The 12,091-nt window shown below is 37.0% G+C and overlaps 1 protein-coding gene across 30 annotated transcripts in view; it reads right to left on the reverse strand.

Annotated features, from left to right (window-relative positions):
* The window catches only part of CLASP2 (cytoplasmic linker associated protein 2), a 194,468-nt gene that overhangs the window by 172,424 nt on the left and 9,953 nt on the right, over positions 1-12,091 (reverse strand). For all 30 annotated transcript variants that reach the window (XM_076006146.1, XM_076006141.1, XM_076006137.1 and 27 more), the window contains exons 2-3: positions 6,211-6,289; positions 65-168 (exon numbers count right to left, since the gene is read on the reverse strand). In XM_076006146.1, the coding sequence (XP_075862261.1) occupies positions 65-168; positions 6,211-6,289 (183 nt within the window). The remainder of the gene's footprint in view (positions 1-64; positions 169-6,210; positions 6,290-12,091) is intronic.

The following is a 12,091-nucleotide window of genomic DNA, read 5'->3' on the forward strand; positions in this document are numbered from 1 at the left end:
CGCCTATCTTTACTGATAATTCATCAATGATTAGCAAAATCTGAATTTTAAAATGTATACCTACCATAGGTGGTGCTACTTGATCCATTAACTTCAATATCAGAGTTTGTGCTTCATCCCGTACCTTGTCTTTGGCATCTCCCATTCTATCTATTAAAGCTACAATAACTAAAGATAGGGAGGGGAGAAAAGAGTAAATACTTATAACCCAACTCCACTACAAACTACATTTTACAAAATTATATATAGCAATTATTTTCATAAATGAAGAATTTTGAGGTAAAGAAATTGTTTTTAAGTTCTTTATTCTTGAGTCCACTCAAAAATAACTGAGAAACAAATTTTAAAAGAATATATACAGTATATGGCCGGGCGTGGTGGCTCACGCCTGTAATCCTAGCACTTTGGGAGGCCGAGGCGGGCGGATTGCTCAAGGCCAGGAGTTCGAAACCAGCCTGAGCGAGACCCCGTCTCTACCAAAAATAGAAAGAAATTAATTGACCAACTAAAAATATATATACAAAAAATTAGCCGGGCATGGTGGCGCATGCCTATAGTCCCAGCTACTAGGGAGGCTGAGGCAGTAGGATCGCTGAGCCCCGGTGATTGAGGTTGCTGTGAGCCAGGCTGACGCCACGGCACTCACTCTAGCCTGGGCAACAAAGTGAGACTCTGTCTCAAAAAAAAAAAAAAAAAAAAGAATATATACAGTATGATGTCCACCTATAATAATGGTCAGAAAACAGACAACACTAAATATTCTATTTAGAGGTATGAATAGATGGAGGGGTGCTAAGGGAAAGTGGAATTCAGAGGGAACAGGTTCTAAAGTCGGTTTATAGGGCAAAAATATTGCATAGTCGTGATTATAATATCTTTCTGTAATCCCTTAAATTACCACAACGGTTTAGTGTGGTTTTACCAGGTGTGTGACCTTGAACACATTATTTAACCACTTTTTATCTATTTCCTCCCACAAATGTTGGTAGCAGTACTTACCTCAGAGGATAATTGAAAATTCAAAGACAATACATGTAAACAACTTAGAGAGTAACAGGCACAGAGTAAACTCTCTCTATAATGTCATCTACTATTGCTATCATCACTGTCATCCTGCATGTTCAAAAGCAAAAAAAGACTTCTTTTGTTTCTGTTTTGACATTACAGCTATACAGCAGTCCCCACTTATCCGCGATTTCGCTTTCTTCCGTTAATGGTCAACTGCAGTCCAAAAATATTAAATGGAAAATTCCAGAAATAAACAACTTATAAGTTTTCAATTGTGTGTCATTCTGCGTAGCATTGTGAAATCTTATGCCATCCTACTCCTTCTCACTTGGGATGTGAATTCATCCCTTCGTCCAGTGTATCTACGCTGTTTATACTACTCACCCATTAGTCATTTAGTAGCCATTTCAGTTACCAGATCAAAAAAACACAGTATATATAGGTACCATATAGTATATATTTGGTACAAGCAAAGGTTTGGGGATCCACTGGAGGTCTTGGAAGGTATTCCCTGAAGATAAGGGAAGACAACGAATAGCCTTCCCTTCTCTAAGGCAATGGAGGCCTAGATCTAGTTTAAACAAGGGAAGGAGGAAGAAATGAGATCAAGAAAGGAATATTTCTCTGATTTATTTATAGATATAATTAAATGTGTATGTGATTTGGTGTCAATATATGGGTCTATAATGTAATAACCAAAACTAATGTAATAATAATCAACAACACTTAAGGAAAAAGGAAATTACATTATTCTTGCTAGAAAATGATTACAGAGGCTGGGCATGGTGGCTCATGCCTGTAATCTTTGCACTCTGGAAGGCCGAGGTGGGAGGATCACTCAAGATCAGGAGTTTGAGACCAGCCTGAGCAAGAGCGAGACCCCGTCACTACTAAAAATAGAAAGAAATTAGAGGGACAACTAAAAATATATAGAAAAAATTAGCTGGGCATGGTGGCACATGCCGGTAGTCTCAGCTACTTGGGAGGCTGAGGTAGAAGGACCGCGTGAGCCCAGGAGTTTGAGGTTGCTGTGAACTAGGCTGACGCCAAGGCACTCGAGCCTGGGCAACTCCAAAAAGAAAATTCAAATACTGGCCCAAACAGGGGCTCACCTCAATATTAAAAACCAATTTTATAAAACACAAACAAAACCAAAAATCCTCATATTACATAAAATTAGTATTACAGCTATTATATTTAAACAATGAATTCATAAATTTTTTGCATTGGAATCACTTTTTAATATACTCTCTTAGAGTCAAATACAACAAAATTTTATTTCTAGCCCTACCAGTTATTCATTACATAAGAGTAGAAAATTTCTCTGAACTGCAAAGTTTCCTCATCTCTAAATATGGAGGGATGCCAGGCCTACAGCTCACATAGCTAGGGAGAAGATGAAGTAAAATAATGAAAAAGCACCTGTGCCAAGACCATAATAAGCAATCAGAAGTGTCAGCAATCTTCTCTAAATATCTGTATAAAATATAATGATCACTAAATTATCATTAATATGATGGAACATTCAACAAATATTTAGTGGGCATTCAAACAAAGCTTTTTACTCTGTAGGTGCTCAATAAGAATTTTTTTTTTTTATTTTTTTTTGAGACAGAGTCTCACTTTGTTGCCCAGGCTAGAATGACTGCCGTGGCGTCAGCCTGGCTCACAGCAACCTCAAACTCCTGGGTTCAAGCAATCCTGCTGCCTCAGCCTCCCGAGTAGCTGGGACTACAGGCGTGCGCCACTATGCCCGGCTAATTTTTTTTTCTATATATATTAGTTGGCCAATTAATTTTCTTTCTATTTATAGTAGAGACGGGGTCTCACTCTTGCTCAGGCTGGTTTCGAACTCCTGACCATGAGCAATCCGCCCGCCTTGGTCTCCCAGAGTGCTAGGATTACAGGTGTGAGCCACCACGCCCGGCCTCAATAAGAATTTTTTAAACAAATGAATTACTCTATCACAGGCTGGATTTTGGATAGTGAAACATGGAAAAAGGTTGACACATAGCTGTTAATTATCTTATTCTCTTAGCATTGTACATAAAATCTGTAAAATACGAGATCCTTTACTGAATTCAGTTATCATAAAACCAGGATTGGTGATCAGTATTAAATGTAAATTGTATTTTTTGTGTGTCTGAAAACTTTATTTTTCTATAATATATGTGGTCACAAAAGAAAATTAAAATACTTTATATTACTATGCAAATATATGGATTATATATTTAAGAATTATATTAATAGAGCCTATATTCCTTTGGAACTGTATCTAAAATTTAAAATGAATCTCAATTTTCCTAAAATACTTCTTCACTTCTAACATAAAAGGACATAAAAAATATCTGTAATGATAACTAATAAACTAAGTACACCAACTAAACCTTATCACCCAAATCAAGTTACATATATCTAGAGTTACATTATGAAAAAGACATTTAAGACATAGTTAAATTCAACTCCTTCCTTTTATAGAAAGGCTCCTAAAGTGGTTTGGTTAAGGTCTGTTACAGGGCAAAAACAAGAACGCTAACCCTGGGACTCTTAGTCCAGTTCTGTATCTCTCCTTAAGAAAACACAGATATACTGCCTATATTGCAAAGCTGTTATACAAATTAGAAATTATGTGAGGATAATCTTTCACGTATTTAAGTAAAGTAGTAAATGGGTAAAAATCGGTAAATGGGTAAAAGGAGGCATTCAATAAATGGTAGCAAAGTTGTAATAAATTTTTCTTATTGTACCACACTGACTCTCAGTAATACGAAGTACAAGTTTCATTAAAGACAATGATGAATGCTTACAGTTCAAAGTAAAACAATATTGACAAAAAGTAAATGTACAGGGATAACCAGAAAGAATAGGAGATTAAAAGAAAAAACCATACACACAAGAATGTGTGGTCATGTCCCATATAACTGAGCAAACACAAATGAAAAACACTAGCTTACAAAAACAAACTGACGTAATTAAATACTTAAATACCTAAGAACCACAAAGAAAAATTCAGTGTAAGGGGATATTAATATGAAAAGTTCTCAGATATTCAAATCTGGTGTACATTTTTAGAAAGGAAAGAAAGGTCCACGGAGGAGAAGTGATTTCAAAAAGAAATAAGAGCACAGCAGAAGCATAAACAAGTTAAGCCAGACCTAAAAAGAATAGGTAAGTTTCTGATTAGCTAGCGTGGAGAGAGAGTACTTGCTGAAGATGACAAAGAAAAACACTACTACGATGGAAAAGGAAAAAATATGGTGAGAGAACTGGAACATCAAGGTCAGGTAACAGCAGTAAGTTCTGAAAGCAGGACAGTGTTGGGAGTCAAACTAGAATTCTGGTCCCAATATTCCCACTGTTTCAATATCAGTAGTCAGTGCATCAAACCCCATCTGGCCCTCCTTGTATCTGAAAAATAAGTGAGATATATAGTACCTAGAAACACTCTCAAGACTAAAATGTTCTCTGTAACAACTAATAATAGGGAACTACTACAGGACAGAGTTCACAAACACAAATGCCTACAGCCAGGGAGATATGGGAAATGTCAAAATTGAACCAATTTAAGAAGCGCAGTATTCTAACCTTACCATATTATATTCGACATTCTCGGTTATGAAGAGACAAGAAGAGGTGAGAGGGATTTATAAATTAGAAAAGCTCATCACCCAGACAAAAGGGAAGCTACAACACAGCTTCATATCAGGGTTGCCACACTGGTCAATTATCTTGAGACAATCCAGAAATATGAATTATGTAAAACTTCTGAATTTTAAATACTGATTCAAAATATTTTACAAAAACACATAAGTAAGTAAAACATGTATGCAGAGCAGTTTTCAACATCTATTATAGGATTTAAAGCAGGAGACTGACAGTAAAAAAAAATTCTTCTTTTCAGAAGATATTAACATAAAGCATGAATTAGAACCAGGTACAGATTAAAAGTGAACAATAAAGATAGGGAGACCTACTGAATGCTTCTGCTGAAAAGATAGCTAAAAAATAAAAAATTGACAGAATTTGGTGGAATACCAAATACGAAGAAAAAAGTTAACTAAAGATATTAGAAAATAAATATGATAATACACCAACATTATGAGTTATTAACTTAATCCACAAAAGAAAATCACTAACATCTGAAGTTACCCTTCTACATGCTGCTATATAATAGGATCAAATCCACTAATAAAGCACTCCAAAGGCTATTCAAAGAAAAGCACTATGCTAGCATTTATGCTCACTGCAAACACACTGTAAGTGTTACTCAGAGTATGACTAGCAGCCTAGGAGCAGTCTACAAATTTGCTTGTGGTAAGGAAATTGAGAGTATTTATGAAATGTTCTTGAAGCAATCTGACCTAAGTAATTTTGTTTGTTGAATATAATAAAAAAATATTAGGCCTTATATTTTTATTTCATTCTGCTGTAATTTATTTTTGGTGTATCTTATAAAATATTGGTCTGCAAGGCTGGCAATGAAAGAACCAATCCTTCCCCACAAGTACTCTAAAAAATGGCACTGTAAGTTATATTATAAATTTTAGCATTTTACAAAAAAGTAAAAAAATCAGGCCGGGCGCGGTGGCTCAAGCCTGTAATCCTAGCACTCTGGGAGGCCGAGGCGGGCGGATTGCTCGAGGTCAGGAGTTCGAAACCAGCCTGAGCAAGAGCAAGACCCCGTCTCTACTATAAATAGAAAGAAATTAATTGGCCAACTAATATATATACATATAAAATTAGCCGGGCATGGTGGCGCATGCCTGTAGTCCCAGCTACTCGGGAGGCTGAGGCAGAAGGATTGCTTGAGCCCAGGAGTTTGAGGTTGCTGTGAGCTAGGCTGACGCCATGGCACTCACTCTAGCCTGTGCAACAAAGTGAGACTCTGTCTCAAAAAAAAAAAAAAAAAAAAAAAAAGTAAAAAAATCCAATAAAAAATTTGAAAATGTAAAGTAAAAACCTATCTATTAGCAGTATATTTAGCAAGGGCTTTTTTTTTCTTTTGCCTCAAAGTGGTGCATTTATTTATTTAAATAGGTTGTCTGGGTAAACTAAAATGCTAAGCAGCAGACCTCTGGGTTGTGCAAAATTATATTTTTAAGTTTACGGAGAACTAACTCCATTAAGAAAACGAAGAGAAAAAAGAAAAAAGTCACTATGTTAAACCTTATTTAAATTTTTAAATAAATAAAGTTAACTTACCCATTGCTACATAGGATTTAAATCGTGTTGATAATCTGTCCACAAAGGCACTTAAAATGTCCAATCCCATTAACGATACCTACAGATAAAAAAAAATTTTTAATGAATAAAAGTTACTGACACATACTTTAATATTGGTATATAATTTTTGATATATAAAGATCTTCATATATTACTACGTTTTAAAAAACTGAGATTGAAGTATTCAGTGGTAAATAGTCACGAGGTTGGGGCATCCTATTCTGAATGGTTCAACAATAATAACAATAATAATAATGTATAAATATGCAGGGAGATAGTGATAAAGAGTATCTGGCAAAATGTTAACACCTGGTAAATTAGGTGAAGGTAACACAGGAGTTCACTGTCTATACAGTCACACATCACTTAAAAACAGAGATATTTTCTAAGAAATGTGACATCAGGCAATTCCGTCATCATGCGAACATCAGAGTGTACTTACACAAACCTAGATGGTATAGCCTACAGCAGTCCCCAACCTTTTTAGTTTCATGGGAGACAATTTTTCCACAGCTGCTGGGAGGGAGGCATAGTTCAAGCTGCTGGGAGGGAGGCATAGCTCAAGGTGGTAATGCGCGGCTGGGTTCCTAACAGGCCACAGATGGGTACCAGGCCATGGCCTGGGGGCTGGGGACCACAGGCCTACTACACACCTAGGCCATATGGTATAGCTTATTGCTCCTAGGCTACAAACCTATAAAGCACGTTATTATACTGAATAGTAGGCAACTGCTACACAATGGCTAAGTATTTGTATATCTAAACATAGCTAAATACAGAAAAGGTAATGTGTTGTACTACAACTTTATGATGGCAGGCTACAATGTCACTGGGAACTTTTCAGCTCCATCATAATCTTATGGGACCATCATGGTATATGTAATCTGTTGTTGACCAAAATGTCATTTTCTGATGAATAACTGTACTTGTAACTTCCCTATAATTTTGAAATGTTCCCTAAAAGAAACAGTTAACAATTAAGAGCATCTTTAATTGGAATTGCAGTTTCTGTCTAGGATGTAGAAACTGGAAAAAACATTACTCCCACTCTAACAAGAAAAAGCCTAATAATCTATAAAATCATAACTGTTCTTAAATCTGTCAGAAAGCTGAGGTTGGAGGATAACCAACTAGTCTGAAATCTAAGGAAAGGCATGAGACAGAAGCAGTAGGTCACATGTGACAGGACAGGAGAAAAATAAAGCTATGATACAAGTAGGTAAAAACAACTCAGCTATATTTAACACATTGACTGCCATGTGAGTTGTATTTAACTCAAGCTAGTTTTAAACCTGGGGCCTTGTAAAGCAAAACCCTGCAGTTGGTTTGGGAAAATCTTACTTGTTGATGTTCTTACTGTTACAATTAATATTGACAATTTAATTCTAGAAATGTGGATTGCACTGCATATAACTTACACACAGAAAACGACAAAAAATAACAAAGTAAAAAGGATCGTTTTGTTTTAATAAAACATTGTGGCCCCGAGGGAAAAAGTTTTTTTCCTAATGTGGCAGTCAATGTGTTAACAAAATTATTTGTAGCTGAGTGTGGGCTAGCATGAAAATACAGAATCGCTAGTAACCACAAACACAAGGAGAGTTCACACCCATTTGCAAGCTCTTTCTTCACAAACCTCCACTGGACGCTCATTAAGACCGAGGACTGGGCAAGAGATTGAAGTATCTATTGGTGGTACACATCTGAAAGAAGGAGGCAGCTGCCTGTGCAAAAAAGGCATAAAGGCCTCTAGTAGTCTTGTCCCATAAGAAACAAGTTTGATGCTACTGAGAGAAGGACATTAAACACTGTTACCATGTCTCCCCCAGGGCACAGGTGAAACTCATTGCTAATTTTGTTCATTGGGAGAAATCCAGGAACAATGACCAAACACAATGAGTACCAATAGCACCAGACTGTAGTTTCCAGACACCGCTTCCCACGAAAAGGAATCAGAGCTACTTCTAGAGGTGGGTGATTCCAGGACTGGAGTTGGAAATAAGACATCATCTTGTAATACCAGACAACAAAGAAGCTATCAAAGATTACTAGGGTCATGTCAAGATAGAGCAGTTTGAATATCAAAAACGATAATATTAGTAACTGCATTGTCATGAAATCCACTAGATACATTTAATACACAAGCTCATAATGATACCAAAAACAAAAAACTATTTGGCCAATATTGGAGGATGCTAAAAAAACACCTCCATCTCATTATTTTCACAATCAGTAAATAAAAGGAAAGAATCATATAAATAAACCTACCATTCTATATAAACTGCACCACTGAGGTAACCAAATAGTTTAAATGAGGGAAATTTCTCTCTCTCTCTTTTTTAAGAGACAAGGTCTTGCTCACTCTGTTGCTCAAGTAGGAGTACAGTGGTGCAGTCATAGGTCATTGTAACTTCAACCTCCTGGGCTAAAGCAATCCTTGCACCTTATCCTCCCTAGTAGCTAAAACTATAGGCGGGTACAAGTATGCCTGGCTAATTTTTATCTTTTGTAGAAACAGGGTCTTGCTATGCTGACCAGGCTGGTCTTGACCTCCTGGGCTCAAGAAATCCTCCTGCCATGGCCTCCCAAAGTGCTGGGAGTACAGGTGTGAGTGACCATACCCAGCCAGAACTTTTTCTTAAGTATTCTAGCTAATAAATGAAGAAATGACAGAATTAGAATGTCACCATTTTGCAAACTCTAATGAACCAACAGATGTAGATCTTAAGTGCCTTCAAGATCTTATGTGCCTCCTGATAGAAGGACATCAAATATGAAATAATCTTGCCCCCAAAAAAGGACTGAACCTGATCAAGCTTTAGATCCAACTAAATTACTAATTTATAAGAAAAACAGAACAGTCAAACTTATCATTACAGAAATGAAATCAGCAAAATTCAGACTGTGGGAAACCTCACCACAAATAACTAACTTTTAAAAGGAGAGAGAGACTGAGGGGCAAAGAGATTAAAAAAGACTTACTAATAATGTGAAGTCCGGTCGGCAAAATAATGGCCTCCCTAAAGTATTCAGCTCCTAACTCCCAGAACCTGTGAATATGCTATCATACATGGCAAAAAAGATTTTGCAGATGTGACTAAGGATCATGATAGGATCATGAGAGGGGATTATCTTAGGCCCAAGGTATCACAAAAGTTCCTCCCTTTTCGTGTGTGGTGAGAACATCTGACATCTACTTACTCAGCAAATTTCAAGTACAGTATATAATAATTAACTTTAGTCCCCATGCTATTCTAGGTTTCCAGAATTTAGTCATCTTATAACTGAAAATATGTACCCTCTGATCATGATCAATATCTCCTCTTTTTCCCTGACCCCCAGCCCCTGATAACCATTATTCCTTTCTGTTACTATAAGTTCTGTCACTGTAAGTTCTTTAGATTCCACTTATAAGTAAGATCATACAGTATTTGTCTTTCTGTGTCTGGCTTATTTCACTTAGCATAATGTCTTTTAGGTTAATCCATACTGTCACAAATGGCAGGATTTCCTTCTTTTTCAAGGCTGAATATAAATAATATTCCATTGTGTGCATGTGTATCACATTTTCTTTATGCGTTCAACTGTAGATGGACACTTAGGTTGTTTCCATATTGTGGTGTTATGATATATATTAATATATTGGTATATTAATCACCCACAGTTACTGACTCATAACTCCACAGCCCTTGCTTTTGTTATAATGTTTGGAGTGTTAGGCCTCAGGAAACAGAATCTCTCTGACCTTCACCTGCCCCAACGCAGAACTCTAATCTTCCCCAACCATTCTGATTGTGTCATAAGACCCTCATTCCAGAGATAGTCTCACCCTATACAATGAAAGCTAGTCACATTTTTGCACCAAGTTGTCCATAAAAAACTAAGAGCTTCCAGATAGCTAAACACGTAGAGGTCCCTAGAGGGAGCTGGCATGAAAGCTCCATGCCCCTCCCCCATACCTTGCCCTATGAATCTCTTCATGTGCATCCTTTGCAATGCCCTCTATAATAAACTTGTAAACATGTTTCCCTGAGTTTTTTGAGCCACTCCAACAAATTAATCAAACCCAAAGATGGGGTCATGGGAACCCCAACTTGAAGCCCGTTGGTCAGAAGTTCCAGAGGCCCAGACTTGTGACTGGTATGTCTGGGGTTTGGGGAGCAGTTTTGGGGACTGAGCCCTTACCATGTGGGAGCTGATACGACCTCCAGGTACATGGGGAAAAGACCCCACATTTGGTCACAGAAGTTTTCTTCTGTGTTGTCGTGTTGGTGTGAAATTTAGAGGAAAACCATGGTGTGGGGAGTTTTTCCTGAAACATATATCATCGATATTGTGAATACTACTACAATGAACACAGGAGTGCAAACATTTCTTTGAGATAGTGATTTTATTTCCTTTGGATATATACTCAGAAGTGGGATTGCTACAGCATATAGTAGTCCTATTTTAATTTTTTGAGGAATCTCCATAGTGTTTTCCATGAGGGCTGCACCAATTTACATTTTCACCATCAGTATACAATGGTCTTCTCTACATACTCGACAACACTTATTATCTTTTGATTTTTTGATAACAGACATCCTAACTGGTGTGTAGTGATATCTCATTGTGGTTTTGATTTACATTTCCCTGACAGTTGAGCATCTTTTCATATACCTGTAGGCCATTTATATATCTTTCTTTTCTTTTTGAGATAGAATCTTGCCTCTGTTGCCCAAGCTAGAGTACAGTGGTGTCATCATAGCTCACTGCAACCTCAAAATCCTGGGCTCAAGGGATCCTACTATCTCAGCCTCCCAAGTAGCTGGGACTACAGGCATATGCCACCATGCCTGGCTAATTTTTCTATTTTTTTGTAGAGATGGGGTCTCGCTCTTGCTTAGGCCGGTTTCAAACTCCTGGCCTCAAGCAATCCTCCCCACCTCCCAGAGTGCTAGGATTACAGGCATGGGCCTCCCCAATCTGGCTATATATCTTCCTTTGAGAAATATCTATTCAGGCCTTTTCCTTTTAATCAGGTAATTTATTTGCTATTGAGTTGGATGAGCTCCTTATACATTTTGGATATTAAACCCTTATCAGATATGTGATTTGTAAATATTTTCTCCAATTCTCTTATATGTTTTGGATATTAACCTCTTATCACATACATGGTTTGCAAAATTTTCTCTCATTCACTACGTTGCCTTTTGATTTTATTTTTGCCTTTGCTGTGCAGATACTTTTTAGTCTGATGTAGTCTCACTTGTTTATTTTTAGTGTTGTTACCTGTGCTTTTGGTGTCAAATCCAAAAATTCACTGCTAAAAATCAATGTTAAGGAGTTTTCCTTTATGTTCATCTAAGAGTCTTACAGTTTTAGGTCTTAAATTTAAGTTTTAAATCCATTTTGAGTTGGTTTTTGTGTATGGTGTAAAATAATGGTCCAATTTCATTCTTTGCATGTGAATACCCAGCTTTCCCAGCATCATTTATTGAAGAGACTATCCTTTCTCCATTGCGTATTTTTGGCATCTTTGTCAAAAATTAATTGAACGCGTATGTGTGGGTTTATTTCAAGGGTCTTTAAAAGAGGGAGTCTTTATAGGGACAAGAGTCCTTAGGTTCAGAGTCAGAGTCGGATGAAATGTGATGATGGAAATAGAGACCAGAGAGAAAGATTTGAATATGATATATACTGCTGGCTTTGAGAAAGGGATCATGAGCCAAGGAATGTGGGCATCCTCTAGAAGCTGGAAAATTCTCTCCTAAATGTCCCCTAAAGACTCTAGAAGGAATAAAATCCTGGCGACACTTGGTTTTATCCCAGTGAAACCCATTGTGGACTTCTAATCTCCACAACTATAAAAGAATAAACA

Source organism: Microcebus murinus, chromosome 1, assembly GCF_040939455.1.
Source record: "Microcebus murinus isolate Inina chromosome 1, M.murinus_Inina_mat1.0, whole genome shotgun sequence".
Taxonomy (NCBI): domain Eukaryota; kingdom Metazoa; phylum Chordata; class Mammalia; order Primates; family Cheirogaleidae; genus Microcebus; species Microcebus murinus.